At 38.4% G+C, this 21,466-nt stretch overlaps 1 protein-coding gene across 1 annotated transcript in view; it reads left to right on the forward strand.

Annotated features, from left to right (window-relative positions):
* CERKL (ceramide kinase like) overlaps positions 1-21,466 on the forward strand; it is a 123,415-nt gene that overhangs the window by 71,175 nt on the left and 30,774 nt on the right. The window contains exon 3 of the mRNA XM_030916114.1: positions 20,014-20,145. Coding sequence (XP_030771974.1) covers positions 20,014-20,145 — 132 coding nt within the window. The remainder of the gene's footprint in view (positions 1-20,013; positions 20,146-21,466) is intronic.

Consider the following 21,466-nt stretch of genomic DNA (forward strand, 5'->3'; position numbering starts at 1 on the left):
ACCCTTCATGGTTCATTGACTCACTGATAGATCAAGTTTTAACTAGTATATATTAGCACATTTGTTACCAACAGAGGAACAGTTGGCCATTCTGTTTTACATTGCTGGTTCATTGCAAACTGGCGTGCTAAAAAGGTCTATACTCTAGAGTATGAATTGGGAAGTTACCAAAGGACTCAGAACCAAGTCAGTTGCATATTAATGTTGAATTATACCTGTATTTTAATCTTGGATTATCTACTTGTGGGATGCTTACACTTTTGTCAAGTTATGAATAAATGATAATTACCACTTTGAAATTCATCTTTTTTTTTTTTTTTTAAGGAATTTAGGGGATTTAGGTGTCTCAATATAGCTTTCATATTAAACAGTTTGTCATAATTGAGAGCAGAGCAAGGTCCTGACTACCTGATGCCTTGTTTTGGAGCATTTTAAAAATGTTTTCCAGAGAGTTTTTTGTACCTAGTGACTTTACATAAGTCCTTACATTATACTATATTTCTAGGTCACCTAAAAATGTTAATCGTTTAGTCAAGAGGGTTAGGATGTGGATCTATTTTCTCATGAAAAAAATTAAGCTGTTCCCTTTTTATCAGTTTTCTTACAATCTAAAGTTTTTTTTTTTTTTTTTTTTTTTCTTCTTACCTTCCTAACCTAGTTACTAAAGTCTTCTTATTGTTATAGTTCCTTTCATGGCAGATAGGTTTACTGCATCATTTGGCAGTTTCAGAGGATGGATTTTGTCTTGGCTTCATCTTTCCTTACTGGTTGCCATCCCCTGGGCCACCTGCTTATTTGCGTTTTCCTTTCTCTTGTGAGATGATGAAGCTCCATGTCCCGATGGGACTGAGGAACAGCACCCTGAGTCCAAGCCTAGGATAAGGCAAAGGACTTGCTTTTCAAAACAAACTAGTGTCATATAGGCTGCTGCTTTCAGGTCCACTCTCTGATTTTTATTGTAATTGATGATTTGTTTCTGGAAGGCAAACTGATTTCAGTTCTGAACAAAAGGGTCGGTATTTGTTTTCAATACTGCTATTAATTTAGGGTTTTAATTTAGAAAAGATTTTTACCAGCTCTCAAATATGATTTTTCTAGTGACTTTAAGTTTATAGATATAAGGAGTAGGTATGAGATAGGGATTGAATTACTTTTTTGTTTTTAAAACTTAACTTGGCAGTAGTAAGACGACGTTGCTTGTTTTTTTATGCGAAATATTTTTTCTAAAGGGATCTAGATATCTATCAGAAAACTTACTTTTGATAACTCTGGTTCTTTTTTAAGTATTTACCTTAGCCTTTTTGTCTTGTAGGAATTAATAGAAATAGTTGTAATTTTATACTTACTTTATAAAACAGCAATTTAAAGAGAAGCTTTTTGCATAAAAGATTATTTTGCAGTGTTGCACTTTTATTTTCTTTAGTGCAATTGAAGTTGCAGCTTTGTAATTTATTTTTTAGTTTGGGTTTTTTTTTTCTTTTTTTTTTTTTAATTATACTTTAAGTTCTAGGGTACATGTGCATAACGTGCACGTTTGTTACATATGTATACTTGTGCCATGTTGGTGTGCTGCACCCATCAACTCGTCAGCACCCATCAATTTGTCATTTATATCAGGTATAATTCCCAATGCAATCCCTCCCCCCCCCGCCGTGATAGGCCCCAGTGTGTGATGTTCCCTTACCCGAGTCCAAGTGATGTCATTGTTCAGTTCCCACCTATGAGTGAGAACATGCGGTGTTTGGTTTTCTGTTCTTGTGATAGTTTGCTAAGAATGATGGTTTCCAGCTGCATCCATGTCCCTACAAAGGATGCAAACTCATCCTTTTTTATGGCTGCATAGTATTCCATGGTGTATATGTGCCACATTTTCTTAATCTAGTCTGTCACAGATGGACATTGGGTTGATTGCAAGTCTTTGCTATTGTGAATAGTGCCTCAATAAACATACGTGTGCATGTGTCTTTAGAGCAGCATGATTTATAATCCTTTGGGTATATACCCAGTAGTGGGATGGCTGGGTCATATGGTACATCTAGTTCTAGATCTTTGAGGAATTGCCATACTGTTTCCCATAATGGTTGAACTAGTTTACAATCCCACCAACAGTGTAAAAGTGTTCCTATTTCTCCACATCCTCTCCAGCACCTGTTGTTTCCTGACTTTTTAATGATTGTCATTCTAACTGGTGTGAGATGGTATCTCATTGTGGTTTTGATTTGCATTTCTCTGATGGCGAGTGATGATGAGCATTTTTTTCATGTGTCTGTTGGCTGTATGAATGTCTTCTTTTGAGAAATGTCTGTTCATATCCTTTGCCCACTTTTTGATGGGGTTGTTTGTTTTTTTCTTGTAAATTTGTTTGAGTTCTTTGTAGATTCTGGATATCAGCCCTTTGTCAGATGGGTAGATTGCAAAAATTTTCTCCCATTCTGTAGGTTGCCTGTTCACTCTGATGGTAGTTTCTTTTGCTGTGCAGAAGCTCTTTAGTTTAATGAGATCCCATTTGTCAATTTTGGCTTTTGTTGCTGTTGCTTTTGGTGTTTTAGACATGAAGTCTTTGCCCATGCCCATGTCCTGAATAGTACTACCTAGGTTTTCTTCTAGGGTTTTTATGGTATTAGGTCTAACATTTAAGTCTCTAATCCATCTTGAATTAATTTTCATACAAGGAGTAAGGAAAGGATCCAGTTTCAGCTTTCTACTTATGGCTAGCCAATTTTCCCAGCACCATTTATTAAATAGGGAATCCTTTCCCCATTTCTTGTTTCTCTCAGGTTTGTCAAAGACCAGATGGCTGTAGATGTGTGGTATTATTTCTGAGGACTCTGTTCTGTTCCATTGGTCTATATCTCTGTTTTGGTACCAGTACCATGCTGTTTTGGTTACTGTAGCCTTGTAGTATAGTTTGAAGTCAGGTAGCATGATGCCTCCAGCTTTGTTCTTTTGACTTAGGATTGTCTTGGCAATGCGAGCTCTTTTTAGGTTCCATATGAACTTTAAAGCAGTTTTTTCCAATTCTGTGAAGAAACTCATTGGTAGTTTGATGAGGATGGCATTGAATCTATAAATAACCTTGGGCAGTATGGCCATTTTCGTGATATTGATTCTTCCTATCCATGAGCATGGTATGTTCTTCCATTTGTTTGTGTCCTCTTTTATTTCACTGAGCAGTGGTTTGTAGTTCTCCTTGAAGAGGTCCTTTACATCCCTTGTAAGTTGGATTCCTAGGTATTTTATTCTCTTTGAAGCAATTGTGAATGGAAGTTCATTCATGATTTGGCTCTCTGTTTGTCTGTTACTGGTGTATAGGAATGCTTGTGATTTTTGCACATTAATTTTGTATCCTGAGAGTTTGCTGAAGTTGCTTATCAGCTTAAGGAGATTTTGGGCTGAGACAATGGAGTTTTCTAAATATACAATCATGTCATCTGCAAACAGGGACAATTTGACTTCTTCTTTTCCTAACTGAATACCCTTGATTTCTTTCTCTTGCCTGATTGCCCTAGGCAGGACTTCCAACACTATGTTGAATAGGAGTGGTGAGAGAGGGCATCCCTGTCTTGTGGCAGTTTTCAAAGGGAAGTTTTCCACTTTTTGCCCATTCAGTATGATATTGGCTGTGGGTTTGTCATAAATAGCTCTTATTATTTTGAGGTACGTTCCATCAATACCGAATTTATTGAGCGTTTTTAGCATGAAGGGCTGTTGAATATTGTCAAAGGCCTTTTCTGCATCTATTGAGATAATCATGTGGTTCTTGTCTTTGGTTCTGTTTATATGATGGATTACATTTATTGATTTGCGACTGTTGAACCAGCCTTGCATCCCAGGGATGAAGCCCACTTGATCATGGTGGATAAGCTTTTTGATGTGCTGCTAAATCCGGTTTGCCAGTATTTTATTGAGGATTTTTGCATCGATGTTCATCAGGGATATTGGTCTAAAATTCTCTTTTTTTGTTGTGTCTCTGCCAGGCTTTGGTATCAGGATGATGTTGGCCTCATAAAATGAGTTAGGGAGGATTCCCTCTTTTTCTATTGATTGGAATAGTTTCAGAAGGAATGGTACCAGCTCCTCTTTGTACCTCTGGTAGAATTCGGCTGTGAATCTGTCTGGTCCTGGACTTTTTTTGGTTGGTAGGCTATTAATTATTGCCTCAATTTCAGAGCCTGCTATTGGTTTATTCAGGGATTCAACTTCTTCCTGGTTTAGCCTTGGAAGAGTGTAAGTGTCCGGGAAATTTTCCATTTCTTCTAGATTTTCTAGTTGATTTGCGTAGAGGTGTTTATAGTATTCTCTGATGGTAGTTTGTATTTCTGTGGGGTCGGTGGTGATATCCCCTTTATCATTTTTTATTGTGTCTATTTGATTCTTCTCTCTTTTCTTCTTTATTAGTCTTGCTAGCGGTCTGTCAATTTTGTTGATCTTTTCACAAAACCAACTCCTGGATTCATTGATTTTTTTTGGAGGGTTTTTTGTGTCTCTATCTCCTTCAGTTCTGCTCTGATGTTAGTTATTTCTTGCCTTCTGCTAGCTTTTGAATGTGTTTGCTCTTGCCTCTCTAGTTCTTTTAATTGTGATGTTAGAGTGTCAATTTTAGATCTTTCCAGCTTTCTCTTGTGGGCATTTAGTGCTATAGATTTCCCTCTACACACTGCTTTAAATGTGTCCCAGAGATTCTGGTATGTTGTATCTTTGTTCTCATTGGTTTCGAAGAACATCTTTATTTCTGCCTTCAGTTCGTTATGTACCCAGTAGTCATTCAGGAGCAGGTTGTTCAGTTTCCATGTAGTTGAGTGGTTTTGATTGAGTTTCTTAGTCCTGAGTTCTAGTTTGATTGCACTGTGGTCTGAGAGACAGTTTGTTATAATCTCTGTTCTTTTACATTTGCTGAGGAGTGCTTTACTTCCAATTATGTGGTCAATTTTGGAATAAGTGCGATGTGGTGCTGAGAAGAACGTATATTCTGTTGATTTGGGGTGGAGAGTTCTATAGATGTCTATTAGGTCCACTTGGTGCAGAGATGAGTTCAATTCCTGGATATCCTTGTTAACTTTCTGTCTCGTTGATCTGTCTAATGTTGACAGTGGAGTGTTGAAGTCTCCCATTATTGTTGTATGGGAGTCTAAGTCTCTTTGTAAGTCTCTAAGGACTTGCTTTATGAATGTGGGTGCTCCTGTATTGGGTGCATATATATTTAGGATAGTTAGCTCTTCCTGTTGAATTGATCCCTTTACCATTATGTAATGGCCTTCTTTGTCTCTTTTGATCTTTGATGGTTTAAAGTCTGTTTTATCAGAGACAAGGATTGCAACCCCTGCTTTTTTTTGTTCTCCATTTGCTTGGTAGATCTTTCTCCATCCCTTTATTTTGAGCCTATGTATGTCTCTGCATGTGAGATGGGTCTCCTGAATACAGCAGACTGATGGGTCTTGACTCTTTATCCAGTTGGCCAGTCTGTGTCTTTTAATTGGAGCATTTAGTCCATTAACATTTAAGGTTAATATTGTTATGTGTGAACTTGATCCTGCCATTATGATATTAACTGGTTATTTTGCTCGTTAGTTGATGCAGATTCTTCCTAACCTCGATGGTCTTTATATTTTGGCATGTTTTTGCAATGGCTGGTACCGGTTGTTCCTTTCCATGTTTAGTGCTTCCTTCAGGGTCTCTTGTAAGGCAGGCCTGGTGGTGACAAAATCTCTAAGCATTTGCTTATCTGTAAAGGATTTTATTTCTCCTTCACCGATGAAACTTAGTTTGGCTGGATATGAAATTCTGGGTTTAAAATTATTTTCTTTAAGAATGTTGAATATTGGCCCCCACTCTCTTCTGGCTTGTAGAGTTTCTGCCGAGAGATCTGCTGTTAGTCTGATGGGCTTCCCTTTGTGGGTAACCCGACCTTTCTCTCTGGCTGCCCTTAAGATTTTTTCCTTCATTTCAACTTTGGTGAATCTGGCAATGATGTGTCTTGGAGTTCCTCTTCTCGAGGAGTATCTTTGTGGCGTTCTCTGTATTTCCTGAATTTGAATGTTGGCCTGCCCTACTAGGTTGGGGAAGTTCTCCTGGATGATATCCTGAAGAGTGTTTTCCAACTTGGTTCCATTTTCCCCCTCACTTTCAGGCACCCCAATCAGACGTAGATTTGGTCTTTTTACATAATCCCATACTTCTTGCAGACTTTGTTCATTTCTTTTTCTTCTTTTTTCTTTTGGTTTCTCTTCTCGCTTCATTTCATTCATTTGATCCTCAATCGCTGATACTCTTTCTTCCAGTTGATCGAGTCGGTTACTGAAGCTAGTGCATTTGTTATATATTTCTTGTGTCATGGTTTTTATCTCTGTCATTTCGTTTATGACCTTCTCTGCATTAATTAGTCTAGCTGTCAATTCTTCCACTCTTTTTTCAAGATTTTTAGTTTCTTTGCGCTGGGTACGTAATTCCTCCTTTAGCTCTGAGAAATTTGATGGACTGAAGCCTTCTTCTCTCATCTCATCAAAGTCATTCTCTGACCACCTTCGATCCGTTGCTGGCGATGGGCTGCGCTCCTTTGCAGGGGGAGATGCGCTCTTATTTTTTGAATTTCCAGCTTTTCTGCCCTGCTTTTTCCCCATCTTTGTGGTTTTATCTGCCTGTGGTCTTTGATGATGGTGACGTACTGATGGGGTTTGGGTATAGATGTCCTTCCTGTTTGATAGTTTTCCTTCTAGCAGTCAGGACCCTCAGCTGCAGGTCTGTTGGAGATTGCTTGAGGTCCACTCCAGACCCTCTTTGCCTGGGTATCAGCAGCAGAGGTTGCAGAAGATAGAATATTGCTGAACAGCGAGTGTACCTGTCTGATTCTTACTTTGGAAGCTTCCTCTCGGGGGTGTACTCCACCCTGTGAGGTGTGGGGTGTCAGACTGCCCCTAGTGGGGGATGTCTCCCAGTTAGGCTACTCAGGGGTCAGGGACCCACTTGAGCAGGCAGTCTGTCCCTTCTCAGATCTCAGCCTCCGTGTGGGGAGATCCACTGCTCTCTTCTAAGCTGTCAGACAGAGTCATTTGCGTCTGCAGAGGTTCCTGCTGCTTTTTTTTGTTGTTGTTGTTTAGCTGTGCCCTGTCCCCAGAGGTGGAGTCTACAGAGATAGGCAGGTTTCCTTGAGCTGCTGTGAGGTCCACCCAGTTCGAGCTTCCCTGCAGCTTTGTTTACCTACTTAAGCCTCAGCAATGGTGGGCACCCCTCCCCCAGCCTTGCTGCTGCCTTGCGGTTAGATCTCAGACTGCTGTGTTAGCAATGAGGGAGGCTCTGTTGCTGTGGGACCCTCCCGGCCAGGTGTGGGATACAATCTCCTGGTGTGCCCGTCTGCTCAAAGCACAGTATTAGGGTGGGAGTTACCCGATTTTCCAGGTGTTGTGTGTCTCAGTTCCCCTGGCTAGGAAAAGGGACTTCCTTCCCCCTTGTGCTTCCCAGGTGAGGCGATGCCTCGCCCTGCTTCAGCTCTCGCTGGTCCGGCTGCAGCAGCTGACCAGCACCGATGGTCCGGCACTCCCTAGTGAGATGACCCCAGTACCTCAGTTGAAAATGCAGAAATCACCGGTCTTCTGTGTCACTCCCGCTGGGAGTTGGAGACTGGAGCTGTTCCTATTCCAAGTTTGGGGTTTTTAAAAGAATATTATATATGTGTATTTATTGGGCATCTACTGAGTGCCAGACACTATTCTAGGAACCAGTAAACATAGCATAGAGCAGAATCACAAAGTTCTTGACCTCAAGGAGTTTAAATCCTAGTGGTAGAGGGGGAATTCAAAAAAATCAAATAAATACATTTCTATTATGTCAAGTGATGGTATGTACTACCAGGCAATGAGATGAAAATATTTCCTCTTCTATACAGAGTGGGCAAGGAAGGCTTCATTGATTGTGGAGCTTTTTAAGAAAGCTGGAAGTAATGGGGGAAAGACAGCCATATAGATATATGAAGGAAAACATGGTCCAAGCAGAGGGATCAAAAAGTGCAAAGAATTGAGCAAGAAAGTCATGTTCAAGTGGAGTCAGCAGGGGAAAGAGTAGGTCACAAATGTGGCTGAGGGTGGGTCATGAAGGGCCTTACTAGCTTTGTATGAGTTTTTACTTTTATTCTGAAAAACAAAACAAAACAACAACAAAAAACAAAAAAACAGGAGCTATTTGGGGATTTTAAGAGAAAATTAACATAACTTCCTTTTAAAATGGATATGTGGCCACTCAGTGTAGGGAGTGTTCTATATGAGTGGATGGAATAATTGAAACAGGAAAGCAGGTTAAATGGAAAAAGGATTAATCTAGGCAAAAGATGGTGACTTAAATTAGGTTGGGAGTGGGAGAGATGGTGAGACATGCTTTGGATTCATTTTTTTCAGATAGAGCTGGCTGACAGAAGCATGCCATTTATTGACATAGATGTGGTAGATTTTTTTTTTTTTTCTCTTAGACTGGGTCTTGCTGTCTTGTCCAGGCTGGGGTGCAATGGAGTGAACATAGCTCATGCAGCCTCAGACTGTTGATATCAAGTGATCCTCCCACCTCAGCCTCCCTAGTAGTTGAGATTATAGGCCTGTGCCACTGTATCCAGCTAACCAAATTTTTATTTTTGTAGAGATAGTATCTCTCTGTGTTGCCTAGGGTAGCCTTGAACTCCTGGCCTCAAGCAATCCTCCTACCTCAGCCTCTCAAAGTGTTGGGATTATAGGAGTGAGTCACCATGCCTGGCCAATATGGGGGTTATTAAGAGGATAAGTCAAGGATGACATTAATATTCTGTTATGAAAAGTGTCAAACATATAGAAAATATAAACAGTGTTCCAGTGGGCACCCATATTTTTATCACCTTGATTCTACAGGTCTTAACATTTTTCTGTATCCGCTTCAAACATTTTATTCTGTTAATGTATTCTAAAGTAAATTGTAGACATTGTGATAGTTCTCTCCAAAATGCTTCAGCATGTAGCTCTAAAAATAGGCATTTTTCAGATAACCAAATATCATTATCCTGCCAAATAAATGAATAATTGCTTATTAACATTTAATACCTGGCCCTTAGTCAAATTCTCCATATTTTCCACAATGTCTTTTATAGTTAACTTTTACCAACTACTGTGTAATCAAGAATCATTCATTTAATTACATTTAAACTATAACATTACAACATATTTTCTCATATGTTTTATTCTCTCTGACACTGACTTATGGAAGACACTAGAGTATTTGTCCGGTAGATATTTTATTGTACATTAAGAGTCACTAGGAGAGCTTACATTACTAGTCCCCACTCTCAGAAATTTTGATTCAGTGGATCTGAGGTGGCTGTTTCCAATGAACTGCTGGTGATGTTGGGCTTTCATTCTGAAGTCCATACTTTGAGCACTACTGCTGTACCACTATCTCATGACTGCTTTGTGATATCGTTTCACTTGTTGTTCTGTTGCCTGTATTTCCTATAAACTGAATTTTCACTCTAAAGGCTTACTGAGATTCATGTTTGATACTCTGGGCAAGAATACTTCATAAGTTGTAGTGCTTAATGTTAGGTAGCACTTAATTGTGACTATCTCACTATTCATGAGGCTAAGCTAAGGAGGTGACAGCCTGATCCCTCTACTGTAATGTTTCCATTTGAAACTACTAGATAATTTGTTGAGTGGAAGATAGAGACCAGGGGGGATATCTAGTTTTCAATAAATATTTCACCTAATGGTTTTAACATACATTGATCATCCTTGCCTGAACTAATTATTTAATTAGGGATGCCAACATGGGGACTTTCTAATTCAATCTTTTTTTTTTTTTTTCTAAATGAATGGCATTCTTTTTATTTTTAAATGGATGTTACTTTGCAACTGGGGTTGATTACCCAGAAATATAGTGCATATTAAAAAGGTAGGATTAATGCTTAGTTAACTAATTAAACAATTTTTAATTACCAATTTTCAGAGTAAGGCACTGAAGTTTCTGACCTGAGCAAAGATAAAGTGGAAAGATCAAGTGGTCATTTAGTGAGATGGGCAAGACTGTGGATAGATAGACTAGGTTTGATGGGAAAATTAGAATATCAATTCTGAATATGTTAAATTTGAGATGTCTGTTAGAAACATATGTTGACAAGGCTGGGTACGATGGCTCATACCTGTAATCTCAGTACTTTGGGAGGCCAAGGTGGGCAAATCACCTGAGGTCAGGAGTTCAAGACCAGTCTGGCTAACGTGTGAAACCCTGTGTTTACTAAAAATACAAAAATTAGCTGGGTGTGGTGGCATGTGCCTGTAATCCCAGGTACTTGGGAGGCTGAGGTAGGAGAATCACTTGAAGCCAGAGGCAGAGGTTCCACTGAGCCAAGAGCCCTCTAGCCACTGCACTTCAGCCTGGGCAACAGAGTGAGACTCCATCTCAATATATATATATGTTGAAAATTTTTCAGTTGAATAAAATAAAATATTCTAGCTATTTTAGGTAGAATGGCATTTTATGCAGGTACTACTACTAAAGGGTAAGAGGATACGACTGTAGGACATTAAGTATACTGATGGCCTACAACTGTTGCTGTGTTGTTTTTTCCTCTTCACCACACACATGCAGTCTCATGGAACATTTTCTATGACCAGCACACTGAAGGAAATAAAAGGAACCTAGTTTAGAGATGGTTCTGCATGATACAACAAAAATGAGCTTACTAAATCATTACAATCCCACTTAAGGGTATTCAAATAGTAGGGAATCCCACCTCAAATAGTAGGGAAGGTCTTTCTGGTGGACAGAACTTTAATCAGTTGATACTAATTGTCAAGGTGTGATGGCCAAGGGATTGATGTTTATCAGTGTATGGACAATGGTTCAGAGTTTGGTGAAATAGTCAAGTTGGAGGAGAAAGATTGGTGACAAAGATGTGTGAGGTGGAAAGTATACTTTCACAGAAGAAGAACAGAAAATGAGATTTATGTTTTTTTGTAAATGTTCAACAAACTTTGTTCAGAGGAAGAAATATATGGCAAGATGCCCCATCCTACAGATAGTAGTCAGCATCACTGCAAAGCAACTCCAGGGCTTATGTAGTGGGCACTTAAAGTATCACTGGTGCAGGGATGGGAGAAATAAGAGGATTTAATAAGCACTGCTGCTTACCAAGGTTGATTGAATTGCCACTATTGCCAAGTGTTCTACCTGCAAACAGATCAACCTTGAGCCCTGGGTATGGCACCATGTCCCAGAGCAACCAGCCAGCCAGCTGGTGGCAGGTTGATTACATTGGATTTGTTCTGTTATGGAAGGTCAGTGGTTTGTCACTGCTGCAATGAATGCTTACTGTACATATGGATTTGCATTTCCTGCCCCTCGTGTTTCTGCCAGCAGTAATATCTATGGCATTATTAAAAGCCTTATTCAATAACATGACATCCTATACAATATTGCTTTTGATCAAGAGACTCATTCACATCAAAATAAGTGAGGCAATTGATTGACAACTACAGGATTCATTTGTCTTACCATGTTCCTGTTGTAATGTTTTGTATTCTACCTGGAAGATAAAACCTTGTGACATTGAAGTAGTTTTTAGTTCCATAAACAGAATACTGGGGTCTATGAATCAAGAAGTGGAGGTAGAAGTGTCATCTTTTACTTCACATCTAATCACCTGTTCAAAATATTTTTTCATCTTGCCTCTGCAACTTTGAACTTTGCTGATAACACAGCAGTTTTAGTGTGAGGAAACAATACTTTCACATGGGAACATGGTAGTTGTTCAATTGAACTGGACATTTAGAAATAACCTGGCCACATTGCTGAACTGTATAACTGAAACAACAGATGAAAAAACTGAAATACTATGCTGGAAAAGATGATTAATTTTGATTATTGGGAGAAATAGTGTTGCTACTGTTAGGAGGAAAACTATATGTCTAGCAACAAGGAGGAAACCTGGGTTGCCTCCTTGTAGCAGGGTAAAATGAGTGAGTACATTGTCTAAGAAAGGGAACATGGCCAAACTGAACCCAGAAGACATAGGAAATCTAAACAGATCAGTTAGCACCAAAGAAACAGGCATTTTTCGGTACTTCTAAAAAAGTACCAGACTGATATTTTCATGGAGATGTCTATTATACCCTTAAGGAACAGGAAACTTCAATACAATTTAAACTATTTTAGAGGATAGAGAAGAAAATTCCAGATTTTATTTATAGAACTGGCATGAAATTGATATCAGATTCTGACAATACAAGTTCAAAAAGGAAAACTAGAGATCAGTGTTAGTTATAAATGTCAAACAGCTCTTGATAAAATAATAGACGGATATGGTTATCAAATTGATAAATATGTTTATCACATTTTAAAGCCTACATGGAGAAACATTTGAGGTTTTCTTATTCTAGAACTGGCAGGAATATGAGCACTACTAGTCAAATTTTTCTGGTGGGTCTAATGTAAGTAGACTACAGAAGAAAATGAATGGTATGAACATTGGAAAGGGGAAATTCAATGATTATTATTTACAGATGAAATAATTAACCTGGAAAATCCAAGAGAATAAAGGGAAAGCCTACAATTAAGGAGTTAAGGAAAGGGCTAGGTATAGACATCAATAGTTTTGACATACGCAGTCTATAGCCAGTTAGGGGATGAGTTAGGGGAAAAAACATGTTGACAGCAGCAACAGAAAAGCAGATAAACCTAGAATTGTTCACCACTTACCTTAAAATATTTAACATGGTACTGAGGGACACAGGAGATTATTTATATGGAAAAACATACCATGTTTCTATACAGAAAGATTGAACATCACAAAAGTATTATTTGGTCTTAAGATAATTTATATTTAATGTAATCTCAATGAAATACCAGGAGAATGTTTTTAAGCTAGACAAACTTATTTCAAAGATCATATGTAAAAATAAGCAAAAATAGATGTGCAAAAGTCTTTAATAAGGAGAGACCAGTCTTATTGACTATTAAGTCATTATAAAACTGTAATATTTAAAACATGGTGCTGACATATGAATAGATCAGTGGATCTCAGATGGGCAGTTCAGAAAGAGATACAAACACATTAAAAAATTTAGTACCTCTAAAGGTGGCTTTAAAATGTGTGGGGAAAGATAGATTTTCCAATGAATAATGTTGGGATAGGTAGATAACCATCTGGAAAAAATGAAAGTCAAATCCCAACATTTTACCTTTTATCAAAATGAACTTCAGATACAATTAAAAATATAAAATTGAGACCATAAAAGTATTAGAAGAAAAATGCAGTTTTTAAGTCTCAAAAGGGGACTCTTAAATATGATACGAAGTCTGGAGGCCATAAAAGAAATGATTGATAAATTAAAATATAGGTCCATATAAACAAAAACTTTCAGTATGGAGAAAACACCATAAATTATAAAGGCAAATGACACACTAGGAGAAGCATTTGTAACTCATAACACACAAGCCTAGTTTTCTTACTGTATAAAGAACTGCCATCATTAATGACAAAGAAAATATGAAGAATTGGCAAGTGACATACACAGAAAGCTCATGGAAAAATAACTCTTAAACATTTGCAAAATTTTACAACTTCCCTCATAAAAAAAGAAATGGAAATTGAAATTAGAGTCACATATAATATTTCACTTTTCATTTGTCAAAGATCAAAAAGTTTGAAAATACTGTGGGTTTATGTTTATAAGGATGTAAGAAAACAGGCAACCTAAATTCCTTGTAGAGTGTAAATTGGTGGTAATAAGAGAAAAATTTACTGAATACCTTGTGCCGGGTACTTTTCTAAGCACTTTACATTTAGTTATCACAATTAACTTATCCAGAAAGTACTATTATTTCTGTATTACACATGAGGAATTTGAAGAAAAGTTAGACAAGTAAGTCAAAGTCACACAGTAAATGACAGAGTGAAGATTCGAGACCATTTACTTTTACTCAGTTGTGCATTTTTGGTTGTTTCTGTTTCTGTAGTGAGTAATTTCACAATATATGATAAAACCTTAAAAGTATATACTCTTTGATCCAATGATTCTACTTCCAGAACTGTGTCCATTTTGCATCAAATAGATGGAGAACAGCATTCATTGCACTGTTATTTACAGTAAAGGAAGATTGGAAACAACCTAAATATTTATCCTCAAGGACTCATCCATACAAAAGAATTGAAGTAAATTCATCCAGATGAATATGAGGCAGTTTTAAATAGAGTGAGATGGCATTCTATGTAGTAATATGGAGTCATCTTTAAAAATACGGTAAAGCCAGGCGCGGTGGCTCACACCTGTAATCCCAGCACTTTGGGAGGCCAAGGCGGGCGGATCACGAGGTCAGGAGATCAAGACCATCCTGGCAAACACGGTGAAACCCCATCTCTACTAAAAATACCAAACAAAAATTAGCTGGGCGTGGTGGCGGGCACCTGTAGTCCCAGCTGCTTGGGAGGCTGAGGCAGGAGAATGGCATGAACCCAGGAGGCAGAGCTTGCAGTGAGCCGAGATAGTGCCACTGCACTCCAGCCTGGGCGACAGAGCGAGACTCCGTCTCAAACGAAAAAATAAAATAAAAAATAAAAATGCGGTAAAAGGAAAAAGCAAGATACAGAACAGCATGTAGGGAAGCTGCTGTCTGTGTGAAAAGCTGTAGAATATACATGCATTTTTGTATATGCATATAATATTTCTAGACGAGTCCAAAAATGGTGGCTCATGCCTATAATCCCAGCACTTTGGGAGGCTGAGGTGGGTGGTTCACTTGGTTCCAAGAGTTCAGGATGAGCCTGGCCAATATGGCAAAACCTCATCTCTAGAGAAAATATAAAAATTAGCTGGGCCTGGTGGTGCATGCCTGTGGTCCCAGCTACTTGGGAGGCTGAGGCAAGAGGATTGCTGGAGCCTGGGAGGCGAAGGTTGTAGTGAGCCAAGATCATGCCACTGCACTCCAGCTTGGGTTACAGAGCAAGACACCATTCATCTCTCTTTCTCTCTCTCTCTCTCTATATATATATACACACACACACACACAAATATATGTATAAATATATATCTAAATATATGTATAAATATAAATATAAATATATATATATATAAATATTTCTAGAAGGATTCTCAAAGTGATACCAGTGATTGTTTTGCAAGAGGGAAACTAGATATCAGTGAATTAGCTATTTAAGGGGATTTTTGAATTCTGTAGCATGTGTATGATTTACCTATACAGAAACCAGTCGAGCATGTGTTTCTCAAATGTAGAATGTTTGCAGTGAGGTCACTTGGTGAAAAGTATAGCTATGTCAGACAGATGTAAGTTCAGATTCCAGGACTTCCAGGACTGCTGAAAGGGAAAGGGGCTTTGGAGCTCCTTCAGCTCCAGTTAGCATTGCTCCTTTCCCAGCTTTGACATTAGCTGGAAGGAAGACAAGTTCTTAGAGCTCTATGTGCTTGGGGCAAGACCCCTTCCCCCCACTGCCTTACTCTCCAACCATAACTACTGCAAACAATTCTTACTTCTTCCACCCCATGTCACTTCCTAAAAACCTTCATCACCTGAACTCCCATGCCTCTAAGTCTCTGTACATCCCCTAGCCTGACACTGTCCCCAACCCTCCTCAACTCCAGACACCATTTCACTCTACCCTCTGGAATTGAATAGTCCATTATTAGCAAAATCTCCTAATTTTCAACCTCCTTTCTAAATATTTTCCCCATGTTCTTGCTGTAGTAGTGACCCAGCTTTCCCAGGAATGTATAACTTTCCTTGCAGTCCTCTAAAGTGGTAACTGGTTTCTCTGCCATACATTTCATACCACTGGTCCTGGAGATATTGTCAATGTCTTAATGTGTTCCTTCCATCTCCCTTAAATTTTGAGACCATAATCCCTTTTTCCTCTCTTAAAAATTCTCAGCGTTGAAGCTCCATCCATTAGATACCTCTAGCTGGCACTACTAGTTGCAGTCCTGTGCGGACTACCGAGTCATTTTCTTTACTCCTTGAAGACTTAAAGTCTATCTTACTCTCACTCTCTCTGACACTACTCCTATTAAAATATTATGTTTCTTTAACTATTTTTTCAGTTTTTGGTCTCCTCTCCTTCAATGAGGATGGTTTCTAGAATCCTGGTTCTCAAAATGTGGTCCCTTTGCAAACATCATCAGCACCTGGGAACCTGTTATAAATATGAATTCCCAGACCACACCCCAGACTACTAAGCCCAAAACTCTGGGGGCTGGAGCCCAGAATCTATGTTTTAAGAAGCACTTCAGGTGATTCTGATGCAGGTGTCAGTTCGTTAGATGTTGTTATTGTCATTACCGACAATTTTCTCTGAGACCACAATTTGAGTCTCCGATTTTTCACTAGTTCTCAACCCATTTTAAGTCCTTACTTTCCCCTTGCCAGCCAGACATTTGAATATTCCTTAACTCTTCTCTTTCACATACCATATCCAAAGAGTCAACAAATGCTGTCAGCTATACCTTCAAAATACTTATAGAATCTAACGTTTAACTTCCACTGCAGTCATTCCAGTCCAAGCACAATCATTTCCCACCTGGAGTATTGCAATTGTTCTTATTTGGTGGCCCTTGGCCCTACTTTATCTACTTTCCACAAAGCAGCTAGAGTGTTTCTTTCAACACCTAAGGTCATATGGCTTCATTGATTGAAATTCACTGTTCAGTTCCCACGAGGGGGGAGGGATTGCATTGGGAGTTATACCTGATATAAATGATGAATTGATGGGTGCTGACGAGTTGATGGTTGCAGCACACCAACATGGCACAAGTATACATATGTAACAAACCTGCACGTTATGCACATGTACCCTAGAACTTAAAGTATAATAAAAAAAAAAAAAAAAGAAATTCACCATGCATCACCTCTTTATCTACAAAAGCCAAAGTCCTTGTAAATGCCTGCAAGGCTCTAGGGTGATCTGACCTTCCCTGGCCAGGAAGTCATGCCCACCTTTGCCCTCCCTCTCTTGCACTACTAGTGATCTTCATTTTTATTTTTAGAACGTATTACATTACCACGTGACATACTCTTGTTCCTTTCTGTCTTGTGCCATTAGAGTGGAAGCTTCACAAGGGCAGAAGCTTTTCTTGTTCACTGACAGAGGCTCAGTTTCTGGAACTCTGCCTGGTACTGAGCAGACATGCAGTTATTTGTAAATAAATGAATATAGGAAGATAAATTAAATTTGTGTGTGTGTGTGTGTGTGTGTGTGTGTGTGTGTGTGTGAGATAACACTGTCCTTATTGGGACTACCGCTGCTTGAGAAGTAAAGCAGGGCATTCCAATAAGTTTACTAGGTAAAGTAAACTTAATCAGGATACTTAACCCAACACTTGGCCTCTGGGCTTTAAGCAAGTTTCTTTTCCTGTCGTGTTTCGTATAAGTAAGCTCTAGGTTACTTTTAGTAAGCTAAAAGTAAGCTTAGTCCTTCATGGTTAAAGAACAGCAATATTGTCCTTTATGGCATTTAAAAAACCCAATCCAGAATCACGCATTGCATTGAATTTTCATGCCTTTAGTCTCCATTAAAGATGTTGCCCTTTGTATTAATAATTAGAGTGATGAGGGACAGAGTTTAAGAATATATAAATATTTTGTCCCCAACTGACTGTCACTGGATGGCTTTAGCACCCATTGGTGATTCTTGCCTGAATCAATAATTATTGTGATGACCGAAAATAGTGATTTTTCTCTTTATAATTCTTCTATATTTATTAATTACCCTAATATTATTCTATAGAACAGAATGTTCCCTTCTCATCTTTTGTTTGTTTAGTGTCAGTATTACTCATGAAGTTGGGGGTTTTGAAAATTCAATGTTGTATAATCTATTACTGTTATTCCATTTTGTATTGTCTCAGTTTGGGTCTTTCTCCTGAGTCCTCTCATGTAAGCAGTATAAAGATCAGTAATAGAGGAACATAGAGTAAAGTGTGAGCAGAGAAGCCTCACTCTGAGACAAACTTCAGAGAGGTGAACTCTGTCGCTGATTAAGAAAGGCTTCACTGAGGAAGTGGTGTTTGAAGTGAGCTTTGAAAAGTCATAAAATTTTGACAAAAGTGGGGATGGGGTGGAGCATAAAGGAAAAACTGTCTGAACAAAGGAAGGTCCGGCAGACTAGGAATTTGGCAATAATACAATGGTTCTGGACCTTCATGAGGAAGTTGAAATGGAACATAAAAACCCTCCGCATTTCACTTCATTTGTTTGCTCAGGCAGCTCTCATTGCCTAAAATTTTCACCCCTGCTGTTTTGCTAAAGGGTGGGATAAGGGGTAATGAGGGAGGAAATTTTTAGGGGGTGAGAACAGCACAAGCCAAAAGCCCCACTCAGATACTCACTTCTCTTTAAGCCTTTTCCAGATCCCTAATAAGAACTAACCACCCTTTCTCACACACTCTGTTGTACTTTGTGCTTCTCTGTTAACATGCCTCTGTGTTTTGTTCTGTCTGTATTTGTGGATACATCTTCCTCCTTTAAAGCACAAATCATACCTTAATCCCTTGGCCCTTCTTCCCAGTACTTAGCACAAATGCTTAATAAATGTTTCTTTAACACGTGTGACAGAGAAAGGAGAGGAGAGTGATTGGGATTGGGAGCAGGAGGGTTCTGAATGTCATTTTAAGGGGTTTGGGCTCGCTCTTCAGGCAGCAGTGAGCCATAGCCGCCTTCGAACTTTGCAGCACTTATCAGAGCTGTGATGCCAAAGGATGCAGTGGAAGGGGAGGACAGCCAGCATGCCTGGGCACGGTCACCAAGTCAGAGGACATCAGTGGGAGAAGGCATGGAAGCAAGTAGCTACCATCTTATGAATCTGAGCACCATTCCAATGTGGCAAGGAAAAAGGAAAGCATTGAGCATGATTTTGAGGTTTCCAGCCTGGGTGATTGGAGGCTGATGCAGGCTTCTTACCAAAAAGGGCCCTAGGCAGTTTCACCAGGAATGTTTAAGGAGTTTATCATGACCCTATCTCTTCCTCATCTAAAACTCTTCCTAAAATCAAAACAGTATATCCTGTGGAAATATTTCATTGTATCAAATATAATGAGAAGTAAAATATTCTCTCTACTTGACATATGAAACACTGACTCCTTGTAGTGGACAATTTTCACTTGTCTTTTTAGTAATGGATTTTATTAAAAATAGATGTTAATAACTGCTTCTTTAATCTTTAAACGTGGCCCTCTGAGAGCAGCTTACCATAAAAGAAACGGTTGTCAGCTTTCTTTTAGCTCCTCAGTCCCTCCTGCCCCTTCCTAACAACAGAAAATTTGCTTTGCACCTGCTCCAACTGGGTTTGAAGAGATAAGCATCTTGCAAGCCCAGAAAATTGTAGTATCAAATCTCAGCCCCAACTGTGAGGCAGCACTGTCATCGAATCCCTGCTGAGAGGCGTTGCTTTCCCAATTCCCAAAAGAGTTCTTTCTCCCCTGGCCCCTTTTCAGGCTTGAACTCTGACCGAAACCCTCTTTTTAACTCCCAGCATGCACTGCACTTGGTACTGACACTGACCCATCCCTGCTTCCTCTATTCTGCACTGGACTCATCAGTAGGTCAGGCGTTGGTAGCTCTGGGGTCACTGGGGTGCCCAATTCCAATAATGAGCACATTTAGCTAAGGAGAGGAAATGTACCCTTCTATTTGTTACAGTCCATTGCTTTTTTCCAGAAACAAATGCTAAAAGAACATTTGATATATTGTGGTTTGGTAAATACACATATGCACTGCCTAATATTCACAAAGTTGCCTCTTTTTTGCATCTTCATAAAATAAATGTATTATTCTAACTCATGACTTATTTTAAGAGGGATATACCTATTTCACAGCTAGGAGAAATGTGTTTTAAAATAAAGTTATATTCAGAATTCTCTTGCAATAATTTCAAATAAAAATAGCAAATACTATTTAAATGCATATCACATTCTAACAGACTTGTGTGTCATTTTAAAGGGAAAGAAAAAAAAATGCTGACAAGGACTTTACAACGTTGTCTTTAAAATTTCTTCTTAGGCTTTCCAAACAGACCGAAGTCATTAAAAATACTCCTTAACCCCCAAAGTCACAAAAAAGAAGCTACTCAGGTTTACTATGAGAAGGTTGAACCTCTGTTGAAGCTTGCAGGAATAAAAACTGATGTAACAAGTAAGTAATTTTCAGAATATAATTTCACCATTTACAAAAACGTACAAAAGCAAGATAACCTGAGTTTGTTCTTAATGCAAACTTGGGAAACTACTTGTAATATCGACAGCATTTTTATGTCTTCATAACCTACTGGAGCCAGCTTGAGGGTTACAATTTAATTATTTTTATTAGAATGTTATTATTTTCTCTTTAGAACTTTTCAGATTTTTTTTTCAGATGTAAACAATTGTTAGATGTAATTCTAAAGGAAGCTGTAGACTTGTTTATATCTTCATTGAGATGTTTGCTATTTACATGTTAGTTTTGCAGTTAGGCAAGCAATTGATTTTTTGCTCGCTTGTATAGTTGATGTCATTCCATAGAATTCTTCCTCAGGTTGTTTTCGTTCTGACTCTGACCCCTGCTGGTTAGGTCAAAACTAAGCACTGAACTGCTGGTTTTATTAATAGATGAATTTAGAGATGCTAGAAGTTTAAATTTGTTGTCTAAACTAAGAAGTGTACTTAGGTTTGTGCCAAGGAAAATAGAAACTTGTTAATGCTAAAATTAATAGATGATTAGTAATATCCTTTTTGATTTTTTGAATTTGGTGGCCACATTTCTTTATTTCTTTAAGACTTATTTTTGTATGGTGGGGAACTGAGTAGAAGAGTCAATGCTATGGAGAATCACAACTTTCCTAACTTTATTTCTATGTGGCTTCACTAAGAGTGGAAATTTGCAATAAATTTTAATTAATAAAAAATAATATAAAATTAGCCTACTCAGGAGACAAGCCCAGAGTGCAAATGGAATTTCCTAGTCCCAGTTATAAATTCCTAAGGAAGGGATTCACAGTGATGTGGCCTTACTCAGGTGTAAACAAAGGAGATAGGTTTCAAGACGTAAATAATATCACTGAAGGCTGCACCTAGTGATTTGGTGGATTGAGGTAGAAGAAAGTTCCGAAAAAAAAAAAAAAAAAAAAACAAGTTTTGTAGGAAGTTCAGCCCCCATGAAATGTGCCTACAATTATAGAGGTTCAAGAGAAACTACCATGAAAACTCAAGGGGAATTTTTGAATTAAAATAAAGTTATAGTGAAGAAATTAACTTTCATGTTTGTGACCTTTGGCTTATTTAGAGGTGATTTACAAGTAAAAGAGAAAATTCAGATTTATGTTTTCTTTCTTTTGAAGATTTCCAAAGATGGGCTGAAGGAAAAGTTTGAGATTTGTATTAGGGTGAGACAATTAAAAGTTGAATAAACATGTTGGTATACTCAATGACTATTTTGTATTGTTGCTTTTACATGTGAATACTACAAAGCAAGCTTGATA

Source organism: Rhinopithecus roxellana, chromosome 14, assembly GCF_007565055.1.
Source record: "Rhinopithecus roxellana isolate Shanxi Qingling chromosome 14, ASM756505v1, whole genome shotgun sequence".
NCBI lineage: Eukaryota > Metazoa > Chordata > Mammalia > Primates > Cercopithecidae > Rhinopithecus > Rhinopithecus roxellana.